Raw genomic sequence first — 18,456 nt, 5'->3', positions numbered from 1 at the left:
TGACAAGGATATTTCCTCCTCCCCTGCTGAGCTGGCAGCTATGGAAACGGCAAGCCTTGCTCTCTCAGAACAGACCTTGGCAAAGAGGCCCTGCTCAGACTGGAAGGGTTTGCAGTGGTGGGAGCTCACTAGGATTGCCCCCTGCCCCCATTGCTCCGCTTTCCAACTTTGGCCAAGGGGATTTGCAAGATAAGCAACCTGCTGGTACCTACAGGCCAGAGGGACATGAGCTCAGGGACAGTGGCAGTGGCGCCTGTGGCCAAGAACGTGATGGTGTATCGCAACGGGGACCCCTTCTTCCATGGCAGGAAGTTCGTGGTGAGCCACCGGCGGTTCCTGACCTTTGAGGCCTTTTTGAACGAGGTGACCAGCACAATCCACGCCCCCACGGCGATCAGAAGCATCTACACCCCCCGGCACGGTCATCGGGTCTCCGACCTGGGCGAGCTGCAGAATGGGTGCCAGTACGTTGCAGGAGGCTTTGAGAGATTCAAGAGACTGGAGTGAGTAGGCACTTGGAGGCTGTGCCCCCCTCCCCAACCCCAAATAATCCCATGCTCTCTGCAGAAAATCAGCTCCACCGACTGTGAACCTGTTAGCTATGTTGACAGGCAGGGAGGGATGAAGTCAGCTATGAGGGCATTGATTTCCTACCAAAAATGAGGGTGTCTTCTCACCTGGGACACTGCAGGATACCACATTTTTATTTGAAAGTAGCTGCTGGTGTTTGTGTGTGTGTGTGGGGGGGGGGACGACTGCGTAGAGGGGAGTTAGGCTTTCAGCACAGCTGTCCTGCACCATTTCCGCAGATAAAAATTGTCCTCCCAAGCTGCAGTTAGCTCTGTAGGGAAACGTGCTGGTTCAATGTGCACGTTTTCTGCTGTTGAGCAAATAACAGGATTGGGGGGGAGGTCATTTAAACCTGAAAGGCCATGTCAAACAGAGTTAACCCTTTCTCCCATATGCTGTCCCTGATCCTATCCACTGTTTTTGTTTTCACATACAGCCGCCTCGTTGCTGTGAGCGTTTTAGGAATATGTTTGGGAGGTGACTAGAAATAGACACTCAATCTCGCTGTGTCTGGCAAGTCGTCTTATAAGAAAACTCAGAGAGCTCCCTCTGCTGGCACGTGGTATTTTATTTGTTTATTTATTAAATTTCCATGCTGCCCTATAGCCGTAGATGTCAGGGCCGTTCACATCATAAAATTCTCATATAAAAACACACACAAAATACATAATAAGCATAAGAACAAAGACAACCCAATAATGCCCCCTCCCACCACACATTAAAAGGGCATCGGATGTCATTCCGCTCAAGGCCTGGTTGAAGAGGAACATTTTCTCTGGGCACCTAAGTGTATAATGAAGGCACCAACTGAACCTCTCTGGGGAGAGCATTCCACAAACAGGGAGCCACTGCAGAAAAGGCCCATTTTCGTGTTGCCACCCTCCAGCCTCCTTGCGGTAGGATCTCCTACATGAGTCCTGATGGCATGAGTGGAAGTTAAGAGCATGAGCAGAGCCCACCTGCTGGATCAGGACAGTGGCAATCTAGCCCATCACCCTTTACCCCCCAACATTTCTCTGATGAAAATAGAGACGTCCTATTCAGTAGTAGTAGGAGGAGGAGGAGGAGGAGGAGGAGGAGGAGTAATACCCCACCCATCTGATTGGGTTGCTCCAGCCACTCTGGGTGGCTTCCAAAGTATATAAAAACTATAATAAAATATTAAACATTAAAAAACTTCCCTATTCAGGGCTGCCTTCAGATGTCTTCTAAAGTAGGGCTGCCATATGTCTGGGTTTTCCTGGACACGTCTGGGAATCAGATTGTAAAAATGGTGGCCGGGCAACTAGGGTGATTTTTAAAATAAAAATGCTTTAAAAAATCCCCCAAAGGCCCAAAGACTTAACTTGTTTTTTGGTCAACAACTTTGTCTGGATTTTTGCTCTTGGGAATATAGCAACCCCATTCTAAAGGTTGCACAGTTACTTATCTCCTTAGCTCAGGGGTCACATAACTGCATCCTCTCCCACATTTCTCTGATGAAAAGAAAAGCCGAACATTCTGGGATCAAATCAGAAACCAGGATGGTTTCTGTAAATCCAGGACTGTCCCTGGAAAATAGGGGCACTTTGAGGGTCTCTCATCCTGTTCTTACTCTGGCCCTCTGGGAAGCGCACAAGGAAGACCTGAGTGCCACAGCAACATCTCTCCCCATTTGTGATTTCCATACCCATACAGGATGCCCCACAATGGATTGTGTGTCCCAGGGAGACTCCCCTCCTGGATTGTGACAGCAGCAAGTATGTGATGTCAGCCCACAAACATCACAGGCATTATCCCCAGCAAGTATTGTGTATGCGTGGGCTCCTGACATACAAAGCTGATGTGCAAGGTAACAGAACAGTCTGAATTACAGCGCCTCTTATCCCACAGTCCGCTGGGAATACAGTCAGTCTTCTGGCAGGCAACAAAGGCTGATTTAAAGAGCGGTGTATCTGGTGGTCAATGTTTAGTGCAGCCTTCCTCAACCTGGTGCCCTTCAGATGCTTTGGACTACAGCTCCCATCGGCCCCAGCTAACATGGCCCAAAACAGGGGTGGGTGGGTGTCCAAAGTCTGGTGGCTTTTGGAGGGTCCCAGAGAGAAGAGGTGACTCAGCCCTTTGCCTGAGACTTGTGGAGAGTGACTGAGGTGAATCATTGTGATTATTATTAGGAGAGAACTAGAACATTTCTGCAAGTGCTTTTGACTTTGGAGGTCAAGGCTGAGGTTTCGGGAGGACAGGGCACACAAGTCTAATAAGGCTTCTATTGAGGGGCTATATTTTGCTAGAAATAATGGGGGGCATGTTGGACTTAATATTTCTAGAAATGTTTCTCATTTTTTTAGATAAGTGGTTCTTCTTGTCTGTACAGTCTTCTAGGTGCTGTGTGGAGGGTTGGTGAACTCACCTGTAAGCAATCTTGCTTGGGGAGGCTTTTCCTCTTGTGATTTGGCTGCCTTTGCTTGCTGATTTGATGGTAGCATTTATTGCACTCCATGAAATAAGGACCCCAGCTTGATCACTGCCACTAACCAGAAGAGGGCATCCCTTGCTTTTGACTTTCAGGTGTCTCTTGAAGATCTTTTTATGTCGACAGGCCTGTTCAGTTGTTTCAATTTTAAAAAAGACGAGCCAGTCTTTTTTATGATTGTTTTGTACTGTTTTGTGGCACTTTACGTGTGTGTGTGTGTGTGTGTGTGTGTGTGTGTGTGTGTGTGCATTGTTGTACATTGCCTTAATATATTTTATGGGAGTAGGCAGTTTATAAATATTTTAAAGAAATAAATATTTTGTTTTAACATGCCGTTTCCCACTCTGGGGGCCTTTGGGCCAAAAAGTGTATAATTTGTAGAAGTACAGTAGTCATAATCCTATATTAGAGACTGGATTACGACCCTAGTCTTTATTTGCTCCTCAAGAGCGTTGGGGGATTTTAATGGTCATTGACAGTTAGGGATGTTGGCAGAAGAGAAAGGTAGGTGTGAGACAGACAGAGGCAGCATTTTGGAGGGCTGTTACAGTACGAAGTTGGGGGTCGTTTCTGGCTTTTGTAAACCATAGTGTCTCTGGCTTTGGTTGCCTCCAAAGAGTCACTATTTTCTGGGAGAGGGGCGGGATTCAAGGGAACACCATAACTTTAAGTTTGCCCAACAATTAACGTTGTTCACCACTGCTGTTCAGGCTGCACAGGGAAAAAAACTGGTTCTAGAAATTTGTTCCGATTGTGCAGATAAAATATAATGGATAGAATTCCACAGGATGTGATATTAGTGTGTGAAAACAATCAAGATCCAATGATCCCCAGGCATGTACCTCCAGATGATGGAGATGTCAGGTGCCATCCTGACTCCCTGGCATCTTCATTTGTTCGCAAGTGGCCGATAGTCAGGTTCAAAATGTGCCTGGCTCTTGGCTAATTTCGAACACTGGCAATAAAGCAGCAGCAGCAGCAGTGGCCATGGTGCTGCTGGTGCCTGCTTACTTTCTCACCCCTGCAAGTCCTGGAGGGCACCCCTGCTATACCGCAGCACTTTGTTGCAGATCCAACTAGTTTTTTTAATTAATCACCCAAATGTTGCTGTTTATAAAGATCACATTGGTTTCGTCATGGGACATTAATTCCACCAAACAAGAAGCTGTAAAGCTAAATTACATGTCCAATCCATAGCAGAGGAGAATGAGACTTGGCAACAGTAGACTTAACCAGACCCAATCAGTGAGCCAGACTTGAGCTGGGATTTGACCTCTGCTTGCGCACCCTGTTCATTTTCTTCCCTCACTGCTTTGACAGCTACCTAAACCCTGGAATGAAGCAGCTCAATGGGAACCAGAAGAAAGACAGAGTGCAGGTGAGTTCCAGAGCAGGGCAGGGAAAGCCTCGGCTGTTTGTAAGCAGATGATGCTGCTCTAAAGGATGAGCAGTCCAGAGCGGTTTTCACACACACACACAAACTTTTATTGGCACATTAGGCACTGTGGAAGCAAAAGAATAAGCTTTGCCTTCAGGCTTACAGTCTGGAAGTTACTCTCTCTGCTTGGCCCACCCACTCCAATATAGTCCAGTCTCTGAGAAGCCAATGCAGTGAAGCAAACCTGCAAGAGGGCTCTGAACTGCCTGTTTCCATGTTTTTAGGCTCAGTAGAAAGCAGCTTTAAGTGATTTTAAATGTTTGGTGTTTTATTATGCTTTTATATTTGTTGGAAACCACCCAGAATGGCTGGGGCAACCGGTCAGATGGGTGGGGGTACAAATAGTAGTAGTAGTAGTAGTAATAATAATAATAATAATAATGTGTGTGTGTTTGTACACAAATTGCAATGCCTGGTGGCTGATGCAAATAAGTTATTCACCCACCCACCCACTGATTTTTCTCTTAAATATAGCAACAAGGCCTTGAACTATCTATCACTGTTGTGATTCCACTTAGGTCAAAAGGCAAGCAGTGGAGGGGTACAGAATGGTCCACTCATTGAAGATGGTGATATGAATTATATAGGTTAACCTCTGAAGAGTAAATCTGCGGAGGAAGGTCTGAATCTTCCTCAGGCTGAGTGGAACCCCTTGAGTTAGTCCCATCCACCTTACAAGACTAAAAATCATACAATTGTAAGAGTTGGAAGGGAACCACGTGGGTCATCTAGTCCAACCCCCTTTAATGCAGGAGTCTTTGGCCCAACTTGGGGCTCAAACTCATGACCCTGAGATCAAGAGTTTCATGCTCTACCAACTGAGCTGTGTAAAGCTTTAGTCACTATAGCAGCAGGATGTGCACTCAGCAAGCCATTGTGAAGGAGGCTTCTTTCTGTGTTGGTGACAACAGAAAGACCTTGTCTTAGCAGTGCCTCTTAGGAACAGGCCTGCCAAGGCCACAATGATTCACTGTTGTGTGCCATAGTTCTGGGCTTAGCAGGGAGGGCAGCAGCCCATTTAACCTGTTGTTGGCTGTCTGGTTTCAAATTCCGAGTTTGAACTCTAGAATGCATAAACCTGTCAGGCTTTCCTGGGCTGCCTCTGTCTTCTGAGTCACCCCATGTCCGTCGCTTGTCAGACTTGGTCCTCCCTCCCCTCTTCTGGTCTTCCAAAAATCAGATTGTAAGGTTGCTGGGGTAGAGACCCCTGTTGGTCTCTCTTTTCTGTTTATGCTTATCTGCAGAGCACCAAGAGCACGGCTGGAGATCTCTTGTTGTCAATAACAATTTTGGTGTTTCTGGTCTTCAGAGCTACCCAGTTATTCCCCAGAAGATGCGTGTTTCGACACAGTGGAGGAAGCAGGCGAACTTGCCCTGCATTATACAGTGAGTGACTCCCTGTTTTTTTCTGACAATTTCCCCTTTGGAGCAGTAGAGAACTAAAACAAATGTTCTTTGGACAGTGGTGGTGGGGGGAGTGCAGGGATTATTAGGAAAGGGTCTGAAGGCAGAACATGCCCCGTCCCTCACTCCAGGCTTGATTCAAGCCATGTTTCTTGACTGTTATAGGGGTAAATGTCTTGGCACAAGGGCTTTGTGCTGCTTTTAGCTGGTGTGTGGTTAGCAAAAATGTATAAATCTGAATTGAGTACCTGTTGGGTGCAAGGCGGCTTGGAGGTTCCTGAAGCAACAGTGGCATTAAGTGTCTTGTATGTAGTTGGTGGGTTTGGTGGTCGACATTGTATACCATCAGTGTATACCATTCATACACTGGTTCATCTTGGTCAGCATTGTCTACAGTGACTGGCAGTGGTTCTCCAACGTTTCAGGCCAGGTTCCCTCCCAGCCCTACCAAGTGCCACTGGGGTTTCAACTGGGACCTTCCATATGCAACCATGCCACAGAGCCACGCCCCTTCCCAAAGGAATGGAGAGCTTACACATACAGGCGACTATGGAAATCATGCCCTATGCAGCCTGTCCCTTTGCTTCTCTGTTGAAGTGTTTTTCGCAACGGGGACCTGCTAAGCCCCCCCTTCCGCCTGATCCTCAACAAGAGCACCCTGCAAGAGTGGAGTGCCGTCCTGTCCATCTTGTCAGTCAAGGCGAACCTGCGGACTGGGGCTGTTAGAAGGTGAGTACTTTGAACAAGCTCCACCCCTTTTGCCTGCCTTTCGCTTTCCAACAACGAGATTCTTTGGGAAATGGACCCAAAGGTTTTTGTCTCCTAGGAGGCACCTCTATGTGGGACTTATTGAATTCTGGAACACTGGCTATTTATGTGTTGTTTAGTGCCAAAATAGACTATTAAGTAGTTTACAAGTAGAAAAACCAGCTGGGAATGAGATGCTTGCCGTATGGGGCTGCCTTTCCAAAGGTGTAGTGGTTAGAGCATTGGATGGGAGACCAAGGTTCAAACCCCTACTCAGTCATGAAGCTCACTGGGCGGCCTTCAGCCAGTTACTCTCTGCCCAACTCACCTCACAGGGTTGTTATAAGGATAAAATGGGGAAGAATCCCGCCTTGAGCTTGAAGGAGAAGTGGGGTATAAATGCCATAAATAAATAAAAGTAATTGGAATTGCTAGATTCTTCCTCTGAAAGTGCCCATTCCTAGGAATATGTTGACTGGGGGTTACAAGCAACCACATGGTCTGTAGGAAGAGATCTGCACTCTGTTTCATATTGGCATCACTGTCATGGTTTTCCTCCCAAGGAATTTAGGGAACTGTAATTTGGCAATTCTGCTCAAAGTCCCAAGCTGTCAACACAGTTCCCTAGGGAAGACAGTGACATTTAAACCCACATTGTTTTGTACAGTAGGTTTTTGTACAGTAGGTTTGAATAGAATACCAATTCTTCTTCTTCTTCATCATCATTATTATTATTATTATTATTATTATTATTATTATTATTATTATTATTATTATACAGTAATGCAGAAAGGTGCAAAGTTTGTTCTCAAGGCGTTGTAAGCATTTTGGTTTGCTAGTTTCACTTCAGATTTATAGTGAAGTTTCAGAAACTACTTTATACTGAGGCGGACCATTAACCCATCTGGCTCAGTATTGCCCACACTAACTGGCAGTGGCTTTCCAGGGTTCTCTCCCATGCAAAGGTTGTTTTCTGCATGCGAAGCAGGTGCTGCACCACTGAGCTATGGTCCTTCTCCATTCAAATATAGAACTTTCTCTCCATCCTCAATCTCATTCCCAGTTTAGATTTCCCTGCGTGTTATAGATACTTGCTTTTCTGTTTCTGGCCAGGCTCTGCAAGCTCAATGGCGAAGCCGTTTCCACTGGTGAAGATCTGGTGAGCGGCAACTACTACGTGGCGGTAGGCCTGGAGAAGTACAAAGACCTGCCCTACTTCGAATTGCTGGTGCCCCCAAAGATAACACACCAGCCAATTCGGTAGGTGGCTGAAGTCAATGGGGGCCGGTTCAATTGCCACTCCTTAGATGGCCATAAGTCCGTAAACACCAGTCCCTCCCACTCCTTCGTGGTTGTGTTCATGCTGCTAAAACTTGTTCAGTCCCTCTTGTTCCAAACATAGCCCTTTAAAACAAAATAAAAATCAATCATAATCATATTTGTGGGCCGCTTTTCTACAAAACAAATAATGCTCTTACAAGCAAGGAAACAGGAATGCATTTCAAAATCAAACAGTGCAAAAACAATGTCCTAATTACATAGTAAAACAACACAATAGCAGTTATAACAACGTACCAAAGGCAACTTTTTAGCACTATAAGAATTATTATTTTAAAATAAATCTGACCTGTCCAGACCCTCTTTCCCTAACTAAATTTATCCGGGTGTGGGCCGCAGTAAATTTCCTGCTTCTATGATTACAGGGACCACTCAAATAGCAGAAGAATGAGCCACAATCGAGGGGTGAGTTTTGCTGACTTCCCCAGGGGTGGGGCTGACCAGGGATTCTGGCCAGGGGGAAGGGCGGGGACAAGACTTCCAGATGGGTCGGTGTGTCATATGTGGGTTTGGTGGTGCTCATGCAGAATGGGCAGCCCATGTTTTTTCTCAGATATTTTATGAGAAAAATATTTTATTCTAGATTTTCCCTTTCTGGGGAAAATCCATTTTTTAAAAAAGGGTTTCCAGTGACCATCAGGTAGTACCCAAGGAGATGTTAGATTCTTCAAAAATAGTGTGATTTCTGCAAAACGCTTGCTTCCCTGTGTGATGTATTGGGCTGGTCCACCCCCATTTCATCAAATAAAAGAGATCACAGGGAAGCTAAAATCTCACATTGCTAAATCTCAGTGCATAGGATTTCCTGATGTTGTGCCACAAAAGTCTGCACTTTCCATTGCCACGGCTCAAAACCCAATTGAAATGTAGAGATAGGCTTTGGTTCCTCTACTCGGAATTCCAGCCCTCTGGGTCTGCCTGTCTTTTTTAAAATGAAGCAGCCTTGGGTTAAGTTAACAATTAATTTGATTTATTCACAATTACCCTGGCGGGAATTTTATATCTTCTTTTTTCCAGTTAGCTAAGCTCCACCTGGCTCCGCTAGAGGGGTCCAGTGACTCAGCACTCCTTGAACCGCCACAACAGGTAGAGAAACACAAACAGCAGCTCTGGGGAAATGGGGGCTTCTCCTCACACTTCTCTTTTGTGTTGACTGAAAAATGGAGCTTGTGATTACATGGTCATCAGTAAAAGTGCACAAATAATATTACTGCAAAGAACTTAACAAAGACCCCCTAAGGTTTATGCAGCCTTAAAAATTCATTGATGTCATATTTTAAAAAACATGTTTTTATTGTATGTATCTCTCCCTTCCATCATTAAATACTTCTATCTGCCCCCCCCCCCCGAAAAGCAAACGGTGGCTCTTAATATGCCATTTGGGACAAATGTTTGAACCATTTAAGACAGGGGTGGGTGAGCAATCTCCAGACTTCAGGCCAGATTTGGCCCTGTGTGGGTTCCAGTTTGGCCTGTGAGACTGTTTTCCCCAAACTACACCCATCTTCCCCATACCTGATGTCATATAGAATAATAGATTCACAGAACTGCAGAGTTGGAAGGTAACCCAAAGGTGTTATAGTCCAGTCCCCTGCAATGCAGGAATCTCAACACATGGTCTTTCATCCAGTTTTAAACCATACTGGATCCTGCTTAGCTCTGCAAATGTAACATCAGGTATAGACGTAGGTAGATCATCTGCATGACCAAATTCCCTGTGGGGCATTTGATCATGGTTCATTGCCCATCAGCAGGTGAACTCAACCCATGGTTGCACAGCCAATCCCTCCAGAATGCAGCTTTGCCAAGCATCGGCCTGCCCAAGCTCCTCTTGCTGCAGCCCCCAAGCAGCTAGCATCGTAATGACCCTGTGAGGGTGGGAACAGAAGGTCATCAGGCCCACTGGGCCAGGAAGACTCCACACCCCGATTTGAGATGGTGCATTTTCAAAGTGGGTGAATCTCCATGAGGTTGCCATTGAGTCCACCCTCTAGAATTAGAGAGTGATGACAAATGATGGATGTGCTGAAAGCACTTGTTCTCTGGCTACCCAAGTCTGCCATTTCAGCATGAGAATATGGAGTGGGAAAAGTCCCCTGTGGTGTGTCTTCCACCTTAGCAATCATTGTGTGGAAACAGCCCTGCTTCTCCCTCAAACCCGATGGCCAGCTCAAAAGTGACAAGGTAGCACACGTGGTTCTCTTCCCCACTGTTATCCTCACAACTCTGGGAGGTAGGTTAGCCTGGGAAGCTATGACTGGCTCAAGGTCACCCAGTGGCCGAGTGGGGATTTGAGCCCTAGTCTCCTGGGTCCTAGTCCCACACTCTAACAACTACACCACACTACCTTTCTTTTTTTGGTGGAAAGAGCTTAGTTGTGTCAGCAATGAAATGTGAGTGTAGGAGCTCACAAGTGACAGCCATGGCAACTTGTGTGATTGTGAAGAAACATCTCACCTGAGCATCAGCACTCATAAATGTGGAGATGGTGGGGCTCCCAGCTCAAATAAGGCACCACTCCTATAAATAAATTTCTCCTGAGAATGATAAAATTGTCTCACACTTGCAGCTGAACCTTCGGAGAGTGCAGTCCACAGGGATTGTGCAGAAGGAGAGCAGCCAGAATCTTTTCGCGGTGACGCGGAAAGGCAGGAAGCACCTGCGCAAGGAGGCAGACTCCATCTTCCATGCCAAGCCAGGCCAGGTCGGGCGTATCAGGAGGAACTCAAACCAGAATTCTGACCAAGGTAAAAAGGAAAAGGAGGCTTTCTTGCTTGGAATCTCTGTCAGCTAAGCCAGCCCCACCAGACCTCCTCCTCTCCCTTCCCTCAACTGTCATCCTGGGGGCAGCCATTCTCTCAGGCTGCCTCAGGGGAAGAGATGGGAAGCAACAGGGCTAATGTAAGCAGCTTTGCTGGAGGATCATTTCCATCAGGCCCCACCTGCCCCTGAAGTGTGCCAGCTGGTCAATATAGGAACAGCTGTGTAGTGCCTGAGTTTTTGATTTTCCTCTCCCCTCCCTGTTCCTTTTCCCTTGCGTGCTGTGTGAATTTTTAGCTGATAAGCCTGTCTTGTTTTGATTGCATGTAAGGCACTCTGGGAGCCTTTTGGGCTGAAGTAAAGGTAAAGGTAAAGGTACCCCTGCCCGTACGGGCCAGTCTTGACAGACTCTGGGGTTGTGCGCCCATCTCACTTAAGAGGCCAGGGGCCAGCGCTGTCCGGAGACATTTCCGGGTCACGTGGCCAGCGTGACATCGCTGCTCTGGCGAGCCAGAGCCGCACACGGAAACGCCGTTTACCTTCCCGCTGGTAAGCGGTCCCTATTTATCTACTTGCACCCGGAGGTGCTTTCGAACTGCTAGGTTGGCAGGCGCTGGGACCGAGCAGTGGGAGCGCACCCCGCCGCAGGGATTCGAATTTGGGCTGAAGAGCAGAGTACAAATGTTATAAATGAATGAATGTTGCACATAACACAAAGATAGCCTCATTGGTCATTAAAAATAAAACTCAAATCCCTATGGGGGCAGTGTATTCATTCAGGCCAACCAAATGTCTTTATTGGTATTGTAGTATTGTAGTATTTATTGCATTGTAGTATCCTTAATACAGTAGTAATAAAGATGGTAGAATTCACATAAAGCCCAACCACATGTAGTATGACCGGTGTGTGTGCTGTGAAGGTTGTGGAAGGTCTCGGGTTGAGCCAGCTTGATTTAAATTTAGGCTGTGCCCCCTGAAGGTTCCGTCTTCCTGTCTTCCATGAATTTGTCCTTACTTGGTGGCAAGAACTGTGTTTTGGCGTAGTGAATCCCATCCATCATGTGTGAGAGATGTTGAAAGCTTCTCTGGAATATGACGTAGCTGTGTTATTCAGAAGTACCTCTTGGGTGAAATGAAAGGGTGCCCTAATTTTAAGGGGAAAGGTCATAGGATTCCCCCAAAGTGAAGAAGGCTTCAGACTTGCAGGCCATTTGGGTAGGCTGCCTTCGCAATCCCATTTCCTCTGGTAAGGATGCCCCAGGATACGAAATAATGTTTTCTCAAAATGTTTTATTTTCCTACAGATGAAGGAAGTGTTTACAAAATAAAAGGTGTAAGGGAAGAGATACAGAATGCCCAGGAAATCAGAGATGATGAAAACACGCAGGTGGAATTGCCTCTTGACCAGGTATGAGGGGGTTATGTGGGCCTCTCTTTAGGTCAACATCTTCTGGATTGATTTTATGAATGGAAACTCTCACCACCGCAAAGAATCCCAGTGGGTGACGAAACTTCAGCAGGAAGAATTCACTCTCAAAATGTGCCTGGGGGAGGAGTTATGGAGAACTCTGAATATTGGGTTGGAGTCTCTTTGCCTTTACATTGACTCGAAAGCTGAAAGCTTTTTTAGATCTCCATCCTCACACAAGGAGCCTGTTGTTAAATTTTACATTCCAATTGTGGCCATGATTCTAAAAAGCAGCTGGCTTTGTGGCTGTGGCCAACTTACTGTACAGCCCTCTACACAGAAGCAAATCCCATTTTCTTCACTGGGACTTACTGCTGTATGGAGCAACAAAGCACTTCTCCAGCTGTGTGTGTTGTGAATCCTCTTGGGCCTCTTCAATTTTATCTCCCCTTTTTTCCAGAAAGCTGCAGAGACTGTAGAAGAGGAAGTTGTGCCCAAAAGTGAAGCTTTGCAATGCAGGAAGGTAAAGTAGCTGTCTCATAGAAATGTGCATATTGTCTGCAGCACCTTTCACAGAAAAAAAGTATCCATAGTTTAACCCCTTCACCTTAGAAAAGGTGGTTAATCACTTGAGCACAAAATACCATTTATTCTTGCACGTGTTACCTTTTTCTAAGACAGGGGTGGGGTACATCAGTGGCCCTCCACATCTTGCAGGATTCCCAAGTCTCATTGTCCCCTGCAGGCAGCATGGCCCAATGGTCAGGGATGATGGGAGTTGTAGTCCAGCAACACCTGGGACACCACAGTCCCCCATCTCTGTTCTCTTCCTACAGCCCTCCTACTCCAGCAGTTGCACCCCAGTTCACCCTTCTTTCCAAAGCCCTCTAGATGCTTATTTCAATATTTTTTGGAGACAGCACTAGCCTTGTTTTTTAATTTCTAATTCTTTATTCATCAAGTAGGTTGAGAATATTGAGAAACTACAGAAGGCTCACACAATTCAGTGTTCTGTTGGTGACTCACAGGAAGAAGTGACAAGAAAGCCTCCTTTCCATCCGGCTTGAAGAAACTTTGTTTCACCTGAGAAAAGACTGTGGTAACACAAAGACCCGGCAAGGCTTTTCCTAGATATGCGTGTGTGTGAGATCCTTAAACAACAACATGCTGGTTTTGTGCAATCTTCGACTCAAATGCTTATCTTATGGATGTTCTTACAATAAAGATGTAGCATTGGAATGCTCTCTACTTTGGAATGTACATCTGAGGATCACATCACAGAGGTGGGCTGTGGTGGTGGGATCCAGGAGGCGGAAAGGGGCGCAGACCTCAATGGGACTGTGTATGTGAGACAACTGATACTTGCTAGTTTAATACAGTGACACACACACAAATATGGGAATGGGTAAACAGGTCAGTTAACAAAATAAAAAAGTTCCTTCCAGTAGAGACCAACTAAGTTTTTTATTGGTATGAGCTTTCATGTGCATGCACACTTCTTGAGATACACTGAAACAGAAGTCACCAGACCCTTATATATAATGAGAGGGTGGGGAGGGTATTACTCAGAAGGGTGGTGGGAATGGGTGATTAGCTGATAGACTGTTAACGACTGCAATTCCCACCACCCTTCTGAGTAATACCCCTCCCCACCCTCTCACAATATATAAGGGTCTGGAGACTTCTGTTTCAGTGTATCTCAAGAAGTGTGCATGCACATGAAAGCTCATACCAATAACTTAGTTGGTCTCTAAGGTGCTACTGTAAGGAATTTTTTTTTTGTTTCGACTACGGCAGACCAATACGGCTACCTACCTGTAACCACGACAGTTAACATCAACCAGGGGTGTGAAGAGAAAGTGTGCATGCACTCACCACTTTTCCAAGGGATTTGTGCAAAAGTTGGGTCCAGTAGAATTAATCTGAGCCTTGAGAGCACATCGTGCGGGAAACGGGTGTCCAACTGCCTCCTTCAGTTCTAAGTACTTTTCAAGGGAGAAGGTGGTAAGGAATCTCATCATCTCATGATCAAGGGGGCAGTAAGCCAGGAGTTCAGGGGCTTTATGTGGGCTGGGAGACATCATTGTGGCAGTGCAAGTCAGACTGGCAAACTGTGTCTTAAAATATTTTTTTCTCAATTCTTGTTCATACTATAACCACATTTGCTATAAAATTGATTCTGACCCAGATTTGGGATTGAAAATGTCTTGATGGTCCTGCTAGATGGTCTATACCAGTGGAGGGTGCGTGCGAGTATATTGGCTCTCCTATAGTTTTTCAGCTTTTAATACTAATATGTTTTGAAGGGAGGGAACTGGCACTACACTTTAGTGACTTATCTGGCTGATAGCAATCCTAGGGGACTGCTGCTCTGCCCCAAGGCTCCTCTTGGCTGTGTCACCCTCCTGTGCCCTCCCCATTCATTTGCTCAGGGGCCCTTTCATTTCTTGGATGGATTTTTAAATGTCATTGTAAACTGCCTTGGGAACTAATGCTGAGAGATGGGGCACAAATACATAATTGCAAGGCTTGATTTAAATATGAGGCAGTGTGGGGAGACAGACCGTTTAATAATGCATCTCTGTCTTCAAGCAAACTTATACATTAGCATTCACCATATACTGTCAGTACAAAACATTTATTTAGTGTCAACAGTGCATAACACTCCTCTCAGTTCCAGACTAAGGTTGCCATATATTGAAGAACAAAAAAGAGGACACATTTGCTAACTTCTACTTTTAATTACCTCATGGTATGTCACTTTCAAATGCACTTTGTTCTTCTTTCTGATGTTGTCTGGCCCAAGCATATTTCTCTGTAGATCTTATCTTATTCAACAACTGCTTATTGCTTAAGAGATAAGCATGAAATTCCTTGCAAGTAAAGTGCTTATAATTATATTGTACTAGCAATATACTCCGCAGCGATTCCAAGGATAAGTGGCCTCTTTCTTTGCTCCACCAACTCTGCATCAAAGAGAAAATGTGTTCCATATTTGCATTATCATGTGATGCAACAGCAAAAAAAAACTGTGCAATCTTCAAAAGTTCTGAGTGGCACATGTTTTGGGAAGTCTCAAAGTACTTGGTCCACTTCTGATGTGCCTGAAGATTAATGAACCTATCCTCACCTTTGTATTGATCCACAAACTTCTTGAGGTTGCAGAATTGATCAAAGCATTTCACATCATCTATGGACACATCCCTGTCCAGGAGAAATTTTATGGAAAGTTCTACCTTATCCCACTCAAGTGACTCACTAAGAGACATCCACATGAAGCATGAAAACTCTTTCATGGACTCCATCCATTTTCCCAGATATTCTATGCAGCTGTCATATAAGCTATTTACTTCTGCATAGAATTTGTTACACTCTGCACCAAGACCCTCCTTACGCTTTTCTTCTAGAAGGCTCTTAACTTTGAGGGACATAAAGTTGTTGCTTTTATGTTCATTGAGCACATTCTGAACACAAAGCAGAACTTTCAGAACCTCTACAACTGAATTATTTTCCCTTTCGAGTTCTAAAATATATGAGTGAAACATACTCATGAGAGACTGCAAGTGCAATAAATAAACCTCACTAAACGCGTGCTCAAAAAACCTTTTTAACACTGTTGGTGGATTATTCTGCGAGAGAAAAAATGCCTTGACAGCTGGAAACACGCGAATGAGTCTATTGACGCCTGGAAATAATGACAACCACCTTGTCTTGCTATGAGATAGCAGCTTTTTGTATTCAGTATCTACAAATTCACAGTACTCCTTTAACTGCTCCGTTTGGACTGTATAGATGTGAAAGTACTGGTATATCTTGAAAATGATGCTCTCAACATCAATGTCCAAAGTTTCTGCTGCCTGATGAACACAATTATTCAAAATGTGTCCTGGACATCCCACACCAATTAAAGTTTTGTTATCTAGCTCATTGTTCAACTTTGCGAACACATTTCTTCCTTCTGAATCCCATCGTATCCCTCCAAACATTGTGTTGCAGTTGTCACCTATGAATGCTATGCATTTCTTTAGCAGTCCTTTACTTTCAAGAGTTTCCTTCACGTATGACAAGATTGTATCTGCAGTCTCATTGGGTTGGCTTCGCATTTCAATTATTTTGGACTGCAAACCACCACTTTTCCAGTCAAAATACTGAATAACTATTGGAAACACCTTTACTGAACCATGGTTACTCCCATCAGTAGAAACTCCACAATAACATATGTCATTTTCTTCAATGCTTTTCAAAACATTTTCCAAACAATCGGGTGCCAAGACAGAATTTACAATTGCTTCTGTCTTGGTTTTTGCACTTGAAAACTTCCTTGCGATATTGGAATCTGGGAATGTTGTCTTCAGTAGGCCTGATGTGCACGCCATCACGTTATAACTGTTGTGGTGCTTAACAGTGTGAAAAGCAAAAGTTCCTTCAGCTGCGGTTACTTCATCTTCCAATTTGCTACATGGTTTTATGAAAAAGTCTGTTAATTGTGCTGAAGAAGCTTCGCCTCGAATTGCTTTTTTGTGCTTTTCGGACTCCACGTGTGATTGTAAGTCACGTCCTCCTTTATTTGCCACAGAGACAAATGTACCTGGTTTACATATCATGCATTCGCCTTCAAAATCATCTCTACCTCTTCTAAAACAGGTATACTTCTTCTGTAGCCCAACAGAAAATTTACATTTTCTTTTCGGCATTTTGTTGCGTAGAAGCACTAAATCTCAGTTTTGCTTGAAATGTTTGAACCAGAAAGCAAAAACAGCTCTTGAAAGTAGTATGCAGAACTTAAGAAGTTTATACAATTATCCATTCCATGTGGGAAAATAGTAGTCCAAGGTGTTATCCTGAATTTAAAGAGAATTTCAAAAGTTCATGAGGTGGCTTCTGCAGACTTCAGAAGTGTTTGAAGTGGAAAAGTGACTGAGCTGGTTTTAATCCCAATTCCCTTTTTAGTCAACGTTTTCCCTTTCAACCGAAGCAGACTCTGCAGGTCAACATCCAGCTACCTTTATTGCCCCACAAGCTGAGGCAACAGGTTGCAAAATATCCAGGCCTCATGTTCAGAATCCAGATCACCTAGAAGGCCAGGCTGGGAAAAAGAGACAAGACACATGCAATCAATGTTCCCTTCTCCAGACGAGAACACCATGTACTTGTGAACAAGCAAGCCTTAAAATAAGAACATGCAACGAAATCCATGCCGATTGCACTGGAAGCATACGCTAAAGTCGGCAGCAAAAAGGGTTAGGTCAGAATGTCTTACTGCAGAGTGAAACGGCGATACTACCATAGGAGGCAGGCGCGAAGGAAACCGGAGGAATTAAAACTATCACCAAGCACGCTCCTTGGCCCAACGAACTAGCAGAAGAGAAGGCAGTCCTCGGTGAAAGGAGGAGTTGCAGTTGCAACCCCAAGGCATAAGAGTTACTTGGGAAAAGTCCCCCTTACGCACCAGAGGTGGCAAGCTCGGATCCGAGACCCGAGGAAAGAAAGAAGGGGCGGAGGAGGAAAAGCGCCCGTGGATCTCAGCGCCTAACCTGCGGGAGTGCGCGCGCGTTTCCTACCCTCCATAGCTGTCAACCTTCCCTTTTTTTGCGGGAAATTCCCTTATTCCAGCGCCGTTTCCCGCTGTTATCCCGGATTGTTAGATATCCCGTAGACTGTCCCCGGGACAGGTGAGGCTGCGGATCCCTTATTTTCGAGGCTGCTGATCCCTTATTTTCGAATCTGAAAGTTGACAGCTATGCTCCCCTCCCATTTCATAGCCAAGTAAAGTCGGGTACGACTCCCCCCCCCCCCGTCCCAGGTTGCCCTATCTACACTCTCCCTCCCTCCCTCGCAATCAGCCTCCAACTGCCGCCCCTCGACCAAGCTGGACCCCAACGGAACTTCAGTCCCATTATTTTTTCCCCTTGGAAGAAGAAAGGAGACGGGGGAAGGACGGAGAGGCCGCATGCTCGAGGCAGGGGGCGAAAGACCGAACTATGGGAGCCTCAGAGCCCGGCTTCTCCTCCCTCTTCCGCCCCCCCCCCGACGAGCCCCGCCCCCCCACGCAAACATTGTTTCCTCCGCCTCCTTTTCCCTCAGGCCGGTCGGCGGTGTGGCAGAAGGAGGAAGCGTTGTCGCCGCCGCGACTCTCACCTGCCAGCCCAGTTCCGGCAAAGCACAGCAGCTCCAGTCGGGATCCCGGATTTTGAACGCTCCTCTTTGCCGCCGTTTCTCCCCCGCCGCGCCCACAAGGCCTCGCTCCAGTCTGCCAGCCAGTTCCAAAATGGCGCGGCTCAAAGGCGCATGCGCGATGCCTTGCGAACAAGTCTCGCGAGAGCTCGCCGCCAACAGTTG

At 45.7% G+C, this 18,456-nt stretch overlaps 1 protein-coding gene and 2 long non-coding RNA genes across 5 annotated transcripts; 1 reads left to right on the top strand and 2 right to left on the bottom strand.

Moving 5' to 3' along the window:
• The first annotated feature begins 55 nt into the window (after window positions 1-55).
• Window positions 56-13,356, top strand: DCDC2B (doublecortin domain containing 2B). Of its 3 annotated transcripts, none has more exons than XM_083751497.1 (11): window positions 56-503; window positions 4,343-4,400; window positions 5,770-5,846; window positions 6,462-6,593; window positions 7,725-7,871; window positions 8,315-8,354; window positions 8,967-9,035; window positions 10,519-10,696; window positions 12,014-12,117; window positions 12,578-12,640; window positions 13,080-13,356. In XM_083751497.1, exons 1-11 carry the CDS (start codon window positions 226-228, stop codon window positions 13,080-13,082), a joined length of 1,149 nt encoding a protein of 382 aa, XP_083607623.1. In that variant the 5' UTR covers window positions 56-225; the 3' UTR covers window positions 13,083-13,356. The 3 variants fall into 3 exon arrangements, with proteins under 3 accessions (XP_083607623.1, XP_083607622.1, XP_083607624.1); XM_083751496.1 differs by having other exon boundaries at window positions 59-503; window positions 13,083-13,356; XM_083751498.1 differs by lacking the exon at window positions 56-503 and adding an exon at window positions 2,334-2,401 and having other exon boundaries at window positions 5,705-5,846; window positions 13,083-13,356.
• LOC310850298 lies at window positions 7,878-10,515 on the bottom strand. The gene is made up of 3 exons (XR_014567287.1): window positions 10,407-10,515; window positions 8,934-9,102; window positions 7,878-8,015 (listed from the first exon to the last, which is right to left on the bottom strand). It is a non-coding gene; the product is annotated as an uncharacterized lncRNA (long non-coding RNA).
• A 1,312-nt stretch (window positions 13,357-14,668) lies between the features above and the next one.
• LOC310850290 lies at window positions 14,669-18,456 on the bottom strand. The gene is made up of 2 exons (XR_014567278.1): window positions 18,256-18,456; window positions 14,669-17,203 (listed from the first exon to the last, which is right to left on the bottom strand). It is a non-coding gene; the product is annotated as an uncharacterized lncRNA (long non-coding RNA).

The sequence above is a fragment of the Podarcis gaigeae genome, assembly GCF_964106915.1.
Source record: "Podarcis gaigeae genome assembly, chromosome: 8".
NCBI lineage: Eukaryota > Metazoa > Chordata > Lepidosauria > Squamata > Lacertidae > Podarcis > Podarcis gaigeae.
The sequence above is the reverse complement of the archived record's forward strand: the minus strand, read 5'-3'. Positions and strand labels throughout refer to the sequence as shown.

What these genes read in the sequence shown, in the direction of transcription:
- DCDC2B (XM_083751496.1), top strand. Translation starts at nt 226, where the DNA reads ATGAGCTCAGGGACAGTGGCAGTGGCGCCTGTGGCCAAGAACGTGATG. An exon ending in GAGAGATTCAAGAGACTGGA is followed by an intron (nt 504 to 4,342) that starts GTGAGTAGGCAC and finishes CTGCTTTGACAG; the next exon opens with CTACCTAAACCCTGGAATGA. An exon ending in AAGCTTTGCAATGCAGGAAG is followed by an intron (nt 12,641 to 13,082) that starts GTAAAGTAGCTG and finishes TTCATCAAGTAG; the next exon opens with GTTGAGAATATTGAGAAACT.